The following is an 18,982-nucleotide window of genomic DNA, read 5'->3' on the forward strand; positions in this document are numbered from 1 at the left end:
GAATGTCAGGCTGAGGCATTGTGACTAAATTGTCAACTAATACTGTAAATGCAGAAATGTTCGCGGGGATTTGATTTCAGTTGAAACTTTGACTGTAGTCCTCAAAGATACCTACCTTCGTTGGAGTGGGTTCTGTTGAGTCAAATTCAAATTGTACACCGTATTCTTGTTCGTACAACGTTTAAAACCATAGAGGGGTGGGTGATCATAGCTATTACTGTACATAACGTTGTTGACCTTGTTGTGCCAAGTGGCTCACAGGTATGCAAATTTCCTCGATGTTTCAGTAGCAGGGTGTGTTTTTAAATAGAGGTTGCTAGCTCTTCTCCTTTAACTTGTTTGAGGCACCTCCTCGAACACGGGACCCCCATTTTGCATCCCATCTGAAAGAAGGGTGCAGCCTCAACCGAGATGCCCTTCTCAAGGCTTGAACCAGTGCCTCCCAGTCACCAACTTTTTGAAACCACGAGGTGAACCGTGAGCCTGCTACCAGTTGTGTTACAGGAACATGCCCTACATTAATATTGGAACCTTTCAAAGTTGGTATTTGGGAGGGGGGGTATTGTGATTGTGACAATGATCCTCCCAACAGGTCTATAAACTTGTGACCAACACACAGGGTCAGTGCAAACAATATTGGAATATTGTACACCACCGAGTCCTGCATGGACGAAGTCTGGACTGAGCAGACACCCAAATTATATGCCTTGTTTAGAGGACTATGATGCTGGTGCGGGCTGCTTGCCCGAAATGAAAATGCTTCAAAGGCTTTGAATAGCCTATGTTTGGCTTGCAACAACACCAGGGCCCCTTATCCCCAAAAGGGGGCTGAAATACATAGTGCCGGCGAGGGGAACGTCAGAGCAAGGCTCTGGAGGCATGGTGGTGAGTTTGCACATGATAGGAAAGAGATGATGGCACACACAGAAACAATGTAAAGAAAACAGAAACAATGTAAAGAAAACAACTTTGAAAGGTTCCAGTGTTAATGTAGGGTATGTCCCCGTAACTCAACTGGAAGCAACCTTATAGTTGAGCTTCTGGCACCAGTCAGTTGGTAACTGGGAGACCCCGGTTCAAACCTTGGGAAGGGTATCTCGTTTGGGGTTGCACCTATCTTTCGTCAGGGACGTGAAATTGGGGTCTCCTGTTCTGGGAAGTGCCTCGAGCATGTTGAAGTGGAAGGGCTAGCGATCCTTCTCTTTAAAACATGCCCTGCTACTGAAATAGCAAGGAAACTTGCTAACCTGTGTGCCACTGGGCACTACAAGGTGAACAACAATGTTAGTGTACCGTAATGAATATGATCCCCCGACGTAATGGCTCTAGCACGTTGTATGAACACGAATACGGTATACGATTTGATTTGACTTCTTTTCTGTGGAAGGTCATTGACCTTATTTGTTTGGAGAAGAGGAAGAATTAGAGGACTTAAAAAACATGAAGGAAAAGATAATGAGACATCAGACCTTAGGTGTTGGCGGATCATGTTTATTTTATTTGGTTAAACTTGTATTAAGTATAAATGTAAGTCGCCATTCATTCAAATCTAGCTAGAAACAGCTGGTCCACACTGACATCAAATGTTTAACTAATGAGTTAATGTCCCTCTCTCTGTGTCTCCCTCTATCTGAGTGTGTGTGTGTCTGTGTTTGCAGCAGTGTGTACATGTGTGTGTGTGTGTGTGTGTGTGTGAGTGAGTGTGTGTGTCTGTGTGTGTGTATGTCTGTGTGTGTGTTTGAACTACATGATGTATGCCTGCAGGGAGTAAAGTGTTCCATCTTGGGACATATCTGCAGATGTAGCATTGAGATAGATGCAAGCAGTTCTTCATAGGGGATGTAACACATTTAATCCTTTTGAACATTCACTCTAAATCCATGCATCTCTTGTCTTTCATTCAGCACACGTATTCTTGTCTTTGGTTTGAAGACAGCCATGGTGACATGGTGCCTATGCAGCCCTGGTACCGGAGAATGGGTTCATCGGGATGGTCTGAAATAAAGTGATAAAGGTTTTAGAAAAGGGATTTATTATATGTACCTTAGAGGGATATGAATCACACACGTCTGCAACCTTCTTTGAACACCGAACTGACAGCTTTCAATACAGACTGCACAGTTTTAATACATTTTCATGCGGTAAACTATTAATAAACAAAAAGTAATGAATGTTCTGCCTCTAGTTCTATTTATATCAGCTTGGTTGAAGTGATTTTACGTTTGAAAGGTGATCATTTCTGTGATCATTTATTTTCATATCATGAAATACTCTTCTTTGGCCTATTGCTCGCCTGAGTTGCACATCCTTTGCCAACAATAGGACGTTTTTTGCCTAGCTTTGTCTTGGATTGTGCATATTATTTTAAACTTCCTTTCCGCTTGGTCAAGAGAATTTGATACATCCCATCCTATATAGTTTCATTTTAAATTTTACATTCTAAGAGAATGTTTAGAACTTAGAAAAGTCATACGTTAGACTCAACATGTTGATATCGATTTATTCATTTACTTGTACGTAGGTTAATTAATTCGTATCCACTTGTTTATCTGTATTGTAGAAGACCTAACGAAAGTCCCTGTACCTTTGTTGTGTCAATAAAGATTTTATTTTCTACCTTTTCTCCATCTGGGGTCTTACTGGTCACCACGGTGAAGGCTGAAGCAAACCTGGACTGCTGGATGATGGCGGAGAGCTCCGGATCAACCTCAGCCACAGAACCAACCTGTAAGGTGGTAAATATATACCGGTACTGGTATAGGCTAGGGATAGGATTCAAGCCTTTCAAGGCAGCTGATACTAGCAACCACAGTCGCGACCCTCAGTCACGAGGATGGGATTCAGGTACAGGTATACCCGGTGATATAAACTTTTAAAATCAACTTGTAATGCATATTATGTTTTGCGAAGTATGTATTGTAGTGTATTGTATTGCATTGTATGTATCTAAACCAAGAAGACTATTGCCGATACTAGCTAAAAGTGGATCTCAATAAACACAGTCACACACACACACACACACACACACACACACACACACACACACACACACACACACACACACACACACACACACACACACACACACACACACTCACACACACTGATACTGATACACACACACACACACTGATACACACACAGACTATCTTCCTCTGTTTCTGTCGTTCTTTCTCTCCGTCTCTCAACTGTAACTCCTATAACTAAATATCTTGACATCACGCAATGATCTTTTCCTGTGGTTGTTTTAAGCAATTTGCCAAGGAAGAAATGGGCAGGATGCAACTCCGACTAGCAAGCAATAATCATCCTTACATGTATTTCTAGGACTAATTCTCTGTATCAAAGAAAAAGTGATCAGCGATGAATTTACATGTACCTTGAAGGTGTTGTGTTTGTCCAACGCGATGACTTCGTCGTGTCCTGTGACGGAGCCATTGTAGACGACATCGGCGGGCCTGTTGTTGTCGTTCTGGGGAACCTTGAACAGTCGGTAGGTTGCTGCGACATACTTGACATTTCCTTGGAACAGAAATGAGATCTTGTGTCTTATTTTTCATTCATTAGTTTGACTACCAACTGGCTAAGTTCTTGGGACAGTGAGACATTCCATTCTACCAGCAAAGGTTTGCTGCCACAAACCTGCCAGTAAACATTCCCCTGCAGCATTGTATCTAGGCTGTTATAATGATGATAGAATTCAAATTTGAAATGTTGAAATGCTTCCTACTAGAGGAATATACAACCTCATAAGTTTCTTTCAAACATTGGCCTTGGTTCCATCTAGGATAGTTTGGCCGACTCTGTCTATTCGAGTGAAAATATGAGGGATACACATTGCCATAGTTATACTTTGCATTTTTAGTATCTCACTAAAACCTCATCTATTTTGCTACATTATCTACATGTACATCTACTTCACAGGTAAAAAAATGAGCTTACCTGTCAAGTCCTGGATGGACGTCTTGATGTTGATGTTGCTTGCCTTCACCAGCCTCGGTGTGGAGAAGCCGACCTCTCTGGTGATCCTGACCAGGTCCTCCCACCACAGCGCTCCCGCAAACCCCTCACCTGTTTTGATAATGATAATGGTAATGATAACAAGAGTCCGTTGTCTATTTTACAATGTAACAGTGACTATACGATCACAGCAAGTAGGAAAGATATATATACCCCGTATCTGCCTGAAGTATTCTAGTCAAGCGGAACGGATTATAGCATGGTGTCTATGGCAGGGCAGTGGCACGTGCCATTAATTATAGGGGTGAAATTACGATATTGCATTGACGATAAAAGTAGTTATGGTGTAACAAAGACATCGTGCATCACCACGCCCATCCAGGCAAACGATATGCCAAGTTACACACCAATGCGACAACGTGACTTATAGCTGGGAACGCGCAAGCAAAAGCATTTCCAATACTCCCAGAAGGAGGTCACACCTCCTTCCCGGAGTAATGATAGCAGTCAGACGGAGGGTGAGGCATGGAGCTTTTTTGTTAGCTAGTAGTGCAATACGACCTCGCTTCGGCTTGCGTTTTTAACCAAGCACGATGGGTCACCCATGCTCTTCTTGATAAGTGTGTTGGGTTCTTTTACTGGCAGAGGTTTGTTACATGAGGCTTCCCCATACACAGGACTGATGGCTTTACACTTCTACCTACCTACCTACCTACCCACCTAGTCCACTCCTATCCCCATCCAATAGAAGGAAGGCAACCTCTCATATTAGCTATGCTATTTTTGACGCACCATCACCAAATATACTGGAGAATTCATTCTGTGACAAGTTTCCCTTCATCCCAAGTCATGCCTGCTTTACATCTGGTTTTTGTTACTGTATTATGAAAATATGATTTGGAGTAAGCTTGTGTACATGCATACACACAGTTTATATCCAGAATAACAATAACTGCAGAGTAAGAAAGAGAGACCTTACCCCATAGGACCTTGTGTTGTTTGATGTGGTCAGGCACGACCTGGTCAGCGTACATGTCACTGAAGTACATCTCTCCACCGGGCTGAAACAATTCAGAGAACAAGCAAGTGTTTTTACTTAGACGATATTATGATAACTTTGTCGCCTTTGTCAGAAACAACTGTGATAGACTGGGACAGAATAAACTTGGACCTCAGGCTCATAATTTATCATTACTTCCAGTTAGAAGAACCATCTGATTGAATTGGTATGGCCTCATTGTGACATGTTATAATATGTACCAATACAACTGTTTTCATTCTGGACTGGGACAGGGACAAGGCGATAAGCAGAGAAGATAACAGATGCATTTGTTGGATAAAGGACTACATGGATCAGAAATTCTGCTCCAGTCATGATTGGGATGAGGGATGATATAAACTCTGTAACATTTGGGACCACATGCTTTTAACTGCAGCAGCGACACCTAGCTGTCTTGACAAGTAGGACCAGTCAGTTTTGTACAATAACAGTATTGTTCTGAGGAATTGAAGCTGACGGACAAAGTGTCTAACCTAGCTTTTACCTGCCGTACACACTTACTTTCAGCACCCTGTGTGCCTCCTTCAGTACAGCCCTTTTGTCCGGAGACAGATTCACCACACAGTTGGAGATGATGACGTCAAACGTGTCGTCCTTCAGCCCAGCGTCGCCAAGCTTCTCGATATAAGCCATCACGAAATCCGTGTTGGGTTTGGAGTAGCCGAATGTCTCACGGTGGTAGTCAATGTAGCGCCTGGCAAATTCCAGCTGAAAAATCGTGAAACCGTTTGCTGTTGGTGGTACAAGTTTGGCTGTCAATGAAAATGGAAGCCACGGTTTTTAGAGTAAGTTTTTATTGTAATGTTTTTTTTTTCTCTGTTTCAGTCAAGCTTCCTCACTGAACCCTCTGTCTTTCTCGAAATTGTAAAGGAAATTGACATGAGTGCCACAATTTGTGTTTTGTGTTACCAACCAAGACTTCAACGTCCACAAGTGAACATGTTAGAACATGGCCACCTAATGGCTTTCTATAAAACTGCAGCAGAACTTCTACTTTTCATATCTTGGCTATTCTAAAGACAGATGTATTGTCCCCTTTTGACACACCCCATGGCAAACAAACACAGATCGAAAACAATACCTCCGTTTCAACAGAGGTAAAAAGTACCTGTTCCTCTGTCATGTCAACCCCAGTCACATGGCCTGTCTCTCCCACCAGTTTGGCGAGGGCGAAGCAGTCGTGCCCCGCGCCGCTGCCCAGGTCCAACACGTGGGTCCCTTCCAAAAGCTCCGGAACTGTCATGCCACATCCATAGCTCCTAAAGAATAGTCACCAATAGATCGATTAATAGTGAATTGGACAGTCAGTTAAAGAGATATGTATTGACAGCACTAGAATGGTAAGCCAACCTACCAGCCACCCCTTTCTGGTCTAAGTGAACGTCCTCTGACTTTGTGGTCTCCCCTAGTTTGTACTCTCTCTTATATTGTTTATTTATTTATTTCGATTTATCACATTTGTGGAAGGATTGACATAACAGGTGACTATCACCTTTTCAAGATGTCATCCCAGACCAGACTGTAAGATTTGGACCATCGCACACCGGGGCATGCCCCTACTCTTTATCGAAAGGTGTGGTGGGTTCTTTAACGTGCGCGGGACCTCCATTTAATGTCCTATCCGAGGGACGTCCTTAACCCTGGATGAGCTAGATACCATTTAATACCTGAGTGAACTGAGGAAAGTCGCGTTAAGTGCCTTTCCCAAGGGCACAACGTCGTGGCGCAAGTTCTCTGGGCACAACCTGGGATTAGATCCCGGGTCCCATTGTTTGACAGCCGCGCGCTCTACACTTGCGCCACACGACGCCACCTTTTGCCCATCTGATGCGCTCTCTTAGTCTACAAACAGGGTCATGTAATGTAATCACTTTGAAATATTTATACAATGTACTCTAGAAAACGAGACTAGACCATGGTGGTCATGTCTGGATTACCATTTGTTACGGCTGATTAACAGTTCAGCACCAAGGACAGGCACTATATTCGTTACTCGGGCGGACCGCTTGGGGCGCTGCTTCAGTCAGGTACTCAACCAATATGCCTGAAGCGGTGGTGCCACGGTTACTTTACGAGGGGCGTGGGGGTACCAACTGCACTTTATGATATTACGCTAGATTCAGAAAAGCAATTGCGCAAGATTCGGCCACCTCGCTATAATCCGAAAATTATGGGGCTAAAACAGCTTCTCACTACAAATAACGGGAAATTAGAATTGCTTGCCTAGCGCCTTACGAAAAAGTGGCAAGCAGGCCCTCTTCATACCCCAATGCCACTAGTACGGCGCTCTCTCTGCGACCTGAAATTTAACAGAGCGCTCAACAAAGTTCATGAATAAAAAACGATATTCCGATACTTTTTCAGTTTACATGATATTCCGATTATGAAATCAAGGATTAGACAAATCCGATTTAGGTTTCAGCGAGAGTGCCGTTTAGTGTAATGGGCGCCATGTACTCACTTTGCTTTGACGTCAGGGTGAATAAGTTCCAGGGCACCGGCGATGTGACGAGGCAGTTTACAGGGAGGCGCGTCGCAGGTACTGGTCGAGTTATTAATCATCAACTCATCTTTGTTCTGGATCGTCTTGCCGTAGTATTCCTTCATGTCTTCCAGGATTTGACACTCTGTAGATAGAATGAATGTATGAATGAATATAGAAGAACTTTATTGCACGACAGTTGTACTTGGTGCAAAGTATGGCAAGAATTCGTAAACATATATAGATATATGTAATATATATATGTATAGATCTATATACATATAGGGCTATTTTTCGATGAAATCTACCTTTTTCCTTAGAACAGGCCATCCTTAAGGACACGATCCGACGCAACTGCTTTCACGGTTTCCTGAAAAGAGATTGCATGAATGACAATTAGATCTATAGAAGACGTCAACATTCACCACACAAAAAAAAATGAAGTAAATGTTGGATAAGGGCAACCAACGCCACAGACGCTATCAGATTCAACCTAGCCAAGTGCGAGCACTTATCTTGCAATTTGATACATGTTGTACAAGATTTCTGAGCATTACGACAGACGCTGAAAGACGTTGGTGGAGACATGATACCCTTTCTTCTCCTTCCGCCAAGCTAAACCCTTGTGCTGCTAACTTGAGTCTGTAGCCTGTGCTCATCGCCTCTTCTTTATTATTGCTTCCAGACATAAAAGTTGTCATGACATCCGGACCCCTCTTACCGGGGCTACAACCCCTGCGGGCACCGGTGTAAATGTTACTCTCCAAGCAGAGCAGGGGTTCCGGCTGGTTTTTGACCTGTTTTCATGCGTTTTTGTCGGGCTTTCTAATTTGTCATTTTTTCGTCTCTTAAAACGTGGGGTTAAAGTAGAAAGCCCGTCAAAAACGCCTAAAAACACTTTAAAATTCAGCCGGAACCCCTCCTCTGCTTGGAGAGTAGTAAATGTGACCGAGGCATGGCAGAGGCGATAGAGTACTGACTTGGACGTACACAGGTATTCGTGTAGTATGAATCATATAGCATGAGTACCACCCTAGTTAGTTTATACCGGATGGTACTCAGGCTATCATAGTCCGGAAGTGGTTTTCTACGCGAGGACGAAACAGGTAGTGACGTTTGCACATGTCATGAGTTCACTGCCCTCTCGAAAGGTTATTAGCCTGTCTCTTGTACAAAATAGAATGGAGGGGGCGATTTCTTTTGGATTCTTCGGGCTGCCCTTACGTAGGAGAAAAAGTACAAGACTAGAAAAATACTAAATGCTACAAAAACGCGAAAAACACTATAAAAACTGAGTCTATCCTTACATCTGATTGAAGATTAGAATTGTATCACGTTTGTGTCCAAAACTAGCCTTCACCAGACGTTCCTACGGTGGTACGAATCGTACACTTTAGGCAAAAAAATTAATAATTGGCCCGGAGAGTCAGTCCACGCGAAGGTTAACATCCCCCCCTGACCCTGCAAATGAAACCCTATGGTGTCCTACCCTCTAGTAAATATTCTCCCAAATATTCTGTCTGGTAGAAACTGGTACAGAACGATCAAGTCTTTTCTGTTTTTTTCCTTAAGTTCTTATCATAACTATCAAGGACGAACTCACCTGTTATCTTGTATAGAACACTTGAAAATGGGCCCTCAGTTTTTTTTAAAACCTGTTCGTCTCTCGTGGATCTATGCCAAAAGCAGTACTAGTAACTTACTGTGGGTCGATTGTACGCAGAGTAATTTCTACAACTAGGTGGGGCCTAGAAAGTTCGAAATGTGACGTCATACATAGCCAATCACACAGCAGACAAATCATTAACTAGTCATGAACCCACCAATCACAAACTGACTTAATCATCAACCCGTAGCTCGTTGAACTTAGCCAATCATAAACTGACTTAATCATTAACCCGTAGCTCGTTGAACTTAGCCCCCACCAGACTAACAAAGGCCAAAGCGCGAATTGAACGAACGCCACTCTATAGAATTCCGGTAGCAGGCTACCTTTTGTCAACATGTCAGCAATATATTTCATTGGGAATGTATGCCCGCTTGAAACAATGCCCCAGGCTTCGACGCAAGACTGAAAAGATCCATGTTTGCACGCTCCCTGATAATGATAGACCAATGCCATGGACACCACCATGCTTTGTTCAAGCGATATGTGAAGTTCAAAAGCAGTTTTCTTACTATGCACCTGACCCGGTGGAAACAATGGCTGGTGTACATGTTTTCGAAGCTTGGATACAGCTAGAACTGACAAGAAAAATTATGCAAGTCTGGCATTTCCTTTAAAGAACAAAGTTGTTTAGATAAGTTGCGGCGTCGCATGGCGTAATATCGGTAGGGTTGAAAAGCCTGGCGGAGGATACAATTTCTTTGTGGTGTGTTTTTCCCTCGTCGTGAAATATCGCACGTAGGCAAAGTGTATCTATGAAGAGATCTGTACATTGTATAGCCGCCCTTCGGCGTAACACAACACATCATTGAGCCATTGTGGCTAATCAACCCTCTCTACGTAGCCTCTACCACTTGAGGCTCCAGAGGCGGCTGGAAAGAGAAGAAATTGGCCAAAATAGACAGAAAAACATGCAAGAGGAGTTAGTCTGCTATAGGGGTACAGTTTGCCACTCTATTTGGCCAATTTCTACTATTTTTTCAGCCATCCGCGGGGCCTGGTAGAGGCTACTGTCTACGTGCTGGCGCGCACACACACACACACACACATACACGTCAACGAACTCGTAAACATGCACGATCACACAGGTTAATCTGGTCACATCATTCACCAATGAAAAACAACTTTGACATTTACATGTCCTCCACAGACCAAATAAGATACTGTAAATGTAGAAATGTTCGCGGTGGTTTTATGTTCGCGGTTTTCGCGGTGAACTCTTTACCGCAAACTTTAAACCACCGCGAAAAGCCGTTCCATTGTGTGACCGTAGCGCTACTATTGTTTCAAACTTTAACTAAAAATCACCGCGAATACTCTATTTTCTACCTCGGCCGCAAAATTAAATCCCCGCGAACATTTCTGCATTTTCAATATCACCGCCCGACGAAGTGGAAGCCCCGTTTACACACCTCCGTCACAAACCAAACGTGTATGAATCACTATGATTAAACTATAACAGTGTCTGATTCTTGGCTGTATAAACTTATGCCCGCTTGTTGTTGTAACTGTAGTAATACACATTCTAGTCTACTTCTCTCGCATGTTGATGAAGGCTAGACATCCAGGTAATAAAGTACGCCAAAAATAGTTACTCTAGCAACTGGATAAAATTTTGAAACAGTTAGTCACTGACAAAAGACAGCGGATGTTGTCTGAAACGACTAAGGAAAGAACTGGCAGAACTTACTTGAAAGACAACAAAACACACAAAGCGTAAAAAGATTCGTTTTTCATCGATGAAATTCGTTGAGCGCTCTGTCAAATCGCTCGCTCGCTCGCTCGCTCGCGGGTCCAGTGAGATAGTGGATTAAGAAAACAGTGCTCATACATCGCTTTTCACACACGGATTCAATGGCAGTAAGGTAGTCCAGGTCACCTTTTGTGTTAAGCGGGTATCACCAACTGGACTGCTCCAAAAAGCCATCAACATATGCTCTCTAGCACGATTCAGTCTCACTCACTCCTCACTCACTCACTCACTCACTCACTCACTCACTTACTCATCTCACGCACGCACGTACTCACTCTCAAGCACTCATTCATTCACTCTCGCATTCATTCATTCACTCACGCACTCATTCATTCACTCGCGCATTCCTTCATTCATTCATCCACTCATTCACTCACTCACTCACTCATGCTCACTCACTCATTCATTCATTCACTCTTCCGCAAGCAGTCCAATCGATCGAACACACCAAATTCGCACGAATTCAAGTCTTTCCACTTGTTGAATGTTATTGCCGAAGGGCAGAATGCCAGCGACGTATTTAAACGGCCACAAATGTCGTCAAAGGTCGGGCGTCGTGACCTTCAATTATCTGGCTACGTGACAAAAAAACTGACGATGGACACACATACAAGTCTGAAGTTCTTAAGTTCCAAGCAGCTAAGACGTTCATGAAAAAGCAAGACGTTTCCTCCATTATTGTAAGATTCCGTCTCTTCTAGACTAGTAAGGTTGCCAAGGAATTGTATGGTTAGCTGTGTTTATGCGACGCCGCAAGATCGCTGTACTCGTAAAAATGCATAATCGCACAGGTTAATCTGGTCACGCCATTCACCTCTAAAGAAAAACAACTTTGCCACACTTTCCCCCGCCCAAATCAGCGACTTCGTGTACAAGTTTGAGCACTTATCGAACGTGACACGATCTATGCTTCATTGCTGCGTCCTGCAAAATATGACTTGGAGACCTTCGAATTCGTTTCTTTTTGCTCACCGGTACCGGGAACTCCTTTCCCTCCAACCGCGAAATTAATTCCCCGCGAACAAAAAAAATCATACAATTTCGCAGCAAAAGATTTGCTTGGAGATTATTCTTATGTTGCGAAATGTGGAAAAGCTTTCTGAAAACTTGAGTTCACCAAGTAACAAGGTCGGAGACGTAAACACACAACAGCCATCAACATATGCTCTCTGAGCACGATTTAACTACACGTAACAGCTTTACGACTAACTTTGTAAATTAAGCGCGTTCACATTGTCAGAAAACAGCGTCCTTTGAGATTGAACTATAGATATCCTTTAGATTATTTCTACTGTTAGCCATAGATTAGATTAGTTCTCTGTATTTGTCAACTTTTCATGTACGTACGTTGCCATACAGTGTACCTGTTACAATTGTCGCGCAATAAAGTTCTCCTTCTTCTATAAGTATGTCCTACCTGGGTAAGGAAGTTTGGGAATCTTGGAAAGCGATGGCCGCACAGTCGTGATCTGATGGCACGGATCCAAGGTCTTACAATGGTGTACGTGTGTAGGTATGTGTGGTAGAACCAGTCTATCCACAACAGTTTTTAGCTATTGCTATAGTATTATAGTCAACCTTTGCACTGAACCCTCCAAGTTTGATTAGGACTTATCTCCAAGCAGATGTTAGGAGCGGTTGATTCTCAGTTGTTTAATTTTACGCCTGTGTTTGCAACATTCAAAGTTGATACGCCTTTCACATATTGCACTTTTGTAACAAGTTTTCGCGCGCGCGCGCACGCGCACACGCACACACACACACACTCTGCTCCACCTAGCGGAAGAACCCCGGTCTGCAGACCTACCCTAACGCTTCAAATAATGGTATGACTCAAAACATATCGTTTCCACGGACTCCCGATTTTGTTTACGCAAAGAATCTCCTGTCGGTAACCAAAAGTGACTTCTCGTATTCGAGGCCAAAGTTTCATTCCTGACTGCTACTTAGTCGAGGCAGCCTCAAGGTCAAGAACAACAACTAAGGAACTTTTGGTCAATAACCCCCATAAGTTACTTCTACTTTATTACTTCTTCAAAGGCTCTGACCACAAACTGCTGGTCTCAAAATCACGTTTTCACGTTAACTCGAGAATGAAGCAACGTATGGCGAAGGCGTTTAGTAGGAATAGAACAATGATCGTAAGGAGTATACAGTGACGACTTGAATGTCGAAAAATGACGTAACTTTCATTTTTCTAAAATTGAAAAGGGGGAAATTCATCCCATCATGATCACCCCCCCCCCCCCCCCCCCCTCCAATGTCCAGTGCCCCTTCCGACAAGGCTCACTAACCGTACTCTCCAATCAGAGATTGGCGGAGAAGATTGTGACCTTTTTATCATATGCCCCGTTTTCTGTCGACACTCTCCATCAACTCTTGGGGGCCGGGGAGACTGCCGACAGAAAACGGGGGCATATGATAAAAAGGTCACAATCTTCTCCACCAACCTCTGCTTGGGGTATGCACTAACGAAGCGTTCACATATTTTGCTCATTTCGGGACTGAGGAAACGACATGGGCTCTTATGGGGGTTTTAAATGAAAGTTCATTTCTTCTTATTCGTGAGCTTGTGGCTAGTTCTGACGTAGTAGCTGTTTAAGGTGGACCGTTCTGGTTTACAATGTATATCACCCAAAACACAAAAGATCACGTTTCTGTGGCACCCCAAAACGTTTAGGATGCTACATGTATATGCTACTCTCCAAGCAGAGGTTAGGCTTGTTTTTGACATTTTTGTCGGGCTTTCTATTTACCGACATGAAAATGGAGGTATACTTTTTTGCCTGTCTGTGTGTGCGTGTGTTTCCGGATTCTGTAGTCAGCATAACTCAAGAAACTCTGGATGGATTGCGATGATATTTGGTATGTGGATAGGTCTGTCGCCAAGCCAAACGACATAAAGAAAATTTGACAAAATAGGAGGCCCGACAAAAATACCTAAAGATACGTCAGAAAAAAGCCGAACCTCTGCTTGGAGAGTAGCTATATGCTGCGTTATTCTACAATGAGAGAAGGAAAAGACAGCCACAAAGCTTTAATGTAAGTTTTTTTTATTGTACATTCTCACCAACAACATGCAAAACCAAACATCACTGGGCTCAAGATGCAACGAAATATTCATCCGTTTCTTCAATCAATATACATCCAGCAGTATATTAAATATAACGAAAAATGATTCATTAGAAATATAGTGAACATTCGGGGCCAATCATCACATTTACTCTTCCACAAGTCTGAAAAGAAATTTTGCACAACAGCTAAGTTTACTTTTTCATGTGTGAATCCAAAGTAACAGGTTCCAAAGTTGGTCATTGCCATTACTGAGATACTGGGAATCCATTGGATCGATGGTCCGTGGTTCTTAACCAATCTTTGGATACAACAACGTACATTGATCTGTTTAGGTTGGACAAATTGAAATGATATACAGTTTGCATTTTTTTTTACAATAACAGTCTTTTTTAATGTATTATATGTTTCGTATCCAAAACTCGTATCCAAGATCTTAAACACAGATGGTTTGAAAAAAAGGTGCATTGTGCCAGTGGCCCTGTGAGAACAATGATGCATCATTAAATTTTCAATGCCAATGCACTTATGAAACTGAACAATGTCTCAAAATGCTGACAAGAATGTGTGCATTTCGTGACCACAAGCATGGCATGGAACTAACACAAAACGCTTTTTGACAAATCCATAGTTTTTTTCTCAAAAGATCACATTCGTTGCCTAACAACAATCGTCAACTGAAATGCTACTGTAAGGAAAATACAGTACAGGAACCCTGACAACACAAAACTTGAAATTGTTGGAGGAACGAACAACTGTTACAAAACTACTCCTAACAGTGCAACCTGCCTACTCTTGTTATCCTAATGTTTCCACAAACACTTACATCACAGCTAGTACACACATCGATATTATGGCACCCTCTCTACGACTCCCCTTTCATAAAATACACACACAGAAACATCACAAAACCTTCCAGAAATCGCCGGGAAAATAAGAAACTTAAACTTCCGCACAACTCGTCTTCTGGCTGAGGTAACAGTGAAGGTCAAGGTCAAGGTCAAGGAAGTACCTCGCGTAGTCATTGGTTCATTGTCATGTGATCCGCGAGCGGACCCATTCCATTGGCTTCTGTAGTCATGTGATCAAAATACAGGCTATCTATTGGTAGAGAAACAACATTATATACAACCAAATTACATGTCTTTGCTCTGAAAAATAGTCTGAAGTTGTTTGTAGTTTTCGTGTAATCAGAATAGACCTTTTCTTAAAATGTTCCAAAAATTACTCCGAAAAAAAGAAGCGTTTCTCTCATCAGTTCATCAATATACTAGTACTTAAAGATTTCCTTTAAATAGATTGAATTTTTCTTCAAGCAATCTATTGTTAAACCTTTCCCCTGTTAAGAAGTCACTGATGCACCCCATCTGCATTGTTTACATTTTGTACAGCATAACTTAGCAGGAGAGGGGTTAAACAACCATGCTAGGCCAAATGGGAGAATTTGCACAGAATTTTCTCATCTAAAGAAATCCAAGATAAGACGACGAAATCGTCTTGAGTTTAAATCTTGTCCATTCCAATCAGCAGCGCTTTAAGATCTTAGGCTCTTTGCTTAAGACTTACAAGAACTAACATTAAGACTTGTCTTTAAGGACCAATAGTAAGACAATGGTCTTGTCCTCTTCCAAATGATTCTTCATGCTTTCTTTGCTTTTCTCCGATAGTTTTGGCAGAAATTGCTGAAGTACAAGGTATCAACAATTCGTCATGAACGCAATAGAAGGTAACAAGTTTAAACAAAACCTTCCACCATTGTTCGTACATGTGTTTTTCCAACACATTTGAAAGCCAAAATTTTAAGCCAAAAATATTACGGCAACACAGTTTTTAGCTTCATCGATAACAATGGAAGATATCATTGAAAACCCTTTACCTTATTTGGTTACATACTGCAATTAGAGTACCATAATAGTTAATAGAGTTGTGTCTATACATAAGATAATACTTTTAAGCATAGTTAAAACAGACATGTTCTCTTCTTATACTATGTAAAAATCATGTTTCCACAAGGAAGTAAAACAACTGGGGCCATTTCTAAACATTAATTTCCACAAAATTCACACCAACATTTATTTATATACATATACAGTTCTAGCATCCGCGGGTAGTATTTAAGAACTGCAAAGTCCAAACATAATAAGTTAAGAATAACCGGAATTTGCTTATAAATAGCACTAAAACCGAAAAACCTTCACGGCAATCATGCAAGTATTTTTCTTACAAGCGGACATGCCACCTAGATTTCTAAAACTGCAAAAACAAGGGATAAAACTCCACTTGGCACAGTATGTCTGAAAGCGATGCTATCTACAGGGGAATATGGCATACATTTGTTATCTTGCACAATGGCACACGATTTGCAATGTACAGCACATCCGAAGCACAAGCTGGCGCTAGCACGGGGGTTAGGCTGATATTATCACAATTTTTTGGCAGCGAATATTACGGTACAGTCAACGTCGAAAGCACGATCTACAGTTGTATGTACAGGAGGTCTCGATAACGTTTCAGGATACCATATATGGCTTCAGTTAGTCCGCTTAACGAAACTTTCCTCACGAATCTTTGATCCCCTTGGTTACGATTTCACTCTCTCTTTGTCAAAGTCTTCAAGGATTTAACGACATTTCTACCTTAACGGTCCCTTTCAATGATACAGAGACTACAAGGTCCATTCCTACCATCACATTGCGGCCAACAGTAGTTTTTTTGTTCTCCCAAACCCGACCTAAAGTTTTTTTCTTACTACAATCCGTGCACAAACTATCGACACTTACCAGAGCTAAGGGCCCCACCCCAACGTTGTTTATACATTGTCGAAATTACAACGACTTTCCGAATGTTAGAACTTCACCCCGCCCTGAGCAGCAGGGTCTCTCACCAGAGTTATTACAGGGTCTCTCACCGGAGTTATTACATATACTACTGGGTGGTGGTGCGGGCTGGTTCCCACAGTTACGGTTACCATAGTTACATAGAACAGGTTTCCCTGAGTGCGGGGTCGAAGTTTAAATGTTAAATCTTGGTGCCAACGTCTGCGTATGGATCGTTGACGATCTGCTTGGAGGGATCGGGTTTCGGCTTGTACCGTTCGGAGTCGAGCTCACGATGCTGGTTCAGGTACGGGCCCCAGTCCGGCGCAGGCTTGCAGGCGAATTTTAAACGCTGTAATGGACCGAGAAAAGTATGTCAGTTCAGGCTAATCAAGTGTGAAACTGAAGTTGATCATGTGAACCATAGCAATCATGCTGTACATGTATGCTGAATGTCTTTGTCATTCTTATTAATCTATTTATTTAGTTTGGCAAAGTGCAGAGTTGTATTGAGCCCCCACGACCACCCCCGGTCAAAGGACCAGTAAGCGGTAAGAATTGTAAAGATTACATCAGACAAAATTACAGCAGCATGTACTGTTACAGTTTGTCTGTGTTGTGTTCTGTGAAAGTTTTTGTAATGCCTGTCTCAAAGTAACTTCACATTTCTAGAGCAAGTTTTTCCCCGACTCTATGGCAAATACAAAACCACAGAACAACCATAACAACAACAAAAACTCCATGAAGGTGTCTCCCGGCGACACTACGATCCTGTAGATGGCGATGGCAAGGATCCAGATGTATGTTACTAGTGGATATTCTAAACAAACAAACCTCCATGAAGGTGTCTCCCGGCGACACTACGATCCTGTAGATGGCGATGGCAGGGATCCAGATGTATGTTACAAGTGGATATTCTAAACAAACAAACCTCCATGAAGGTGTCTCCCGGCGACACTACGATCCTGTAGATGGCGATGACTGGGATCCAGATGTATGTTACAAGTGGATATTCTAAACAAGCAAACAAACCTCCATGAAGGTGTCTCCCGGCGACACTGCGATCCTGTAGATGGCGATGGCAGGGATCCAGATGGTCCCGAACAGCACCATGAGCCAGGCAACGGCCTGCGACCAGCCGGGGTAGATGTAGGTGTCGTTCAACGTGGGCGGTGTGTACTCCACCAGGCTGAAGATGAAGATGAACTGGAGGAAGCGGAGGAGGAGGAGGAAGAGGTCAAGACATACATGTAACAAGGGTCTGTGGGACACAAGCCTCTGTGAAGAGGTGTTTTCGATGGGGTTGGACAAGTCCATTGGACCTGAGGCAAGTGAAGGTGCAGATCGGGCAATAGCATGTCCTACCCTTGGTTCAAGACATAACAAGAGTCTGTGAATAATTTCATCAGATTGGAAAGTCACTGGATAACAAGGTTCTTTATTCAAAACCTGAATATGATTAGAACAACAGCAGACGTTTTTGTATCTGTATCTACATAGCCGGTATAACTGACCTTTGGCATAATATGCCAGTTTCTGTCTCTGTATAGACGGTATAACCATGCTTCAGCATAACATACCAGCTTTGCAGGCACGTGGCACGGCAGCAGCTGGTTATAATACACTGAACGACCTGTCACACCTAACCTTTGCACATCTAGCTGTCAGTGTTGTTTAAAGCTATCTCGTGAGGATGCTTCTACAGTACTTGGTGGATTGATGATTGAAGCTATGGAGATGAATGAAGCTATGGAGATGAATGTATTAACTTAAAAACCTTACACACTCTAAGACAAATAGCAATGCGACAATCTAAACAAGAAATCAAACAAAAAAACAAGCCTTACGATCAGCAGGCCAGGTGAGATGACGGCCCAGGTGGCCTTCCAGTACCACCCCGGCTCAAACCCAACCATCATCTTAATGTCTCTGCAGAAGTTGTTAATGCCTGTGTGGGGAAGAAAAAAACAGGGTAAGCAAACAGATCAAACAGTGTAACTTTGTTCACCATAAGTTTCCTTTGAAATGAACATTCAATCTTGGTTGGGCAACCACCTCCAGTGACACATTAAAACAGTCCCACCCAACTTTACATGGTTAACCCCACCCTGTCCTGAGCAATCAACTGTCCTCAACAGCTATTTATTTCTCAGTCCCTTCAGTGGTTGCTGAA

The 18,982-nt window shown here is 42.6% G+C and overlaps 2 protein-coding genes across 4 annotated transcripts in view; both read right to left on the reverse strand.

The window, feature by feature from the left end:
• Positions 1-1,475: 1,475 nt before the first annotated feature.
• On the reverse strand, positions 1,476-7,875 carry LOC136423444 (arsenite methyltransferase-like). Its single transcript, XM_066411586.1, has 9 exons — positions 7,811-7,875; positions 7,482-7,647; positions 6,129-6,279; positions 5,522-5,728; positions 4,940-5,021; positions 3,943-4,071; positions 3,380-3,522; positions 2,618-2,725; positions 1,476-1,995 (listed from the first exon to the last, which is right to left on the reverse strand). The coding sequence occupies exons 1-9, from the start codon at positions 7,830-7,832 to the stop codon at positions 1,954-1,956; spliced, it is 1,050 nt and encodes a 349-aa protein (XP_066267683.1). The 5' UTR covers positions 7,833-7,875; the 3' UTR covers positions 1,476-1,953.
• A 6,082-nt stretch (positions 7,876-13,957) lies between these two features.
• The window catches only part of LOC136422395 (sodium- and chloride-dependent glycine transporter 2-like), an 87,027-nt gene continuing 82,002 nt past the window's right edge, over positions 13,958-18,982 (reverse strand). For all 3 annotated transcript variants that reach the window (XM_066410138.1, XM_066410139.1, XM_066410140.1), the window contains 3 exons: positions 18,657-18,757; positions 17,842-18,015; positions 13,958-17,161 (listed from right to left, as the gene is read on the reverse strand). In XM_066410138.1, the coding sequence (XP_066266235.1) occupies positions 17,012-17,161; positions 17,842-18,015; positions 18,657-18,757 (425 nt within the window). In that variant the 3' untranslated portion in view covers positions 13,958-17,011. The remainder of the gene's footprint in view (positions 17,162-17,841; positions 18,016-18,656; positions 18,758-18,982) is intronic.

Source organism: Branchiostoma lanceolatum, chromosome 17 (genome assembly GCF_035083965.1).
Source record: "Branchiostoma lanceolatum isolate klBraLanc5 chromosome 17, klBraLanc5.hap2, whole genome shotgun sequence".
In the NCBI taxonomy this organism is placed as follows: Eukaryota; Metazoa; Chordata; class Leptocardii; order Amphioxiformes; family Branchiostomatidae; genus Branchiostoma; species Branchiostoma lanceolatum.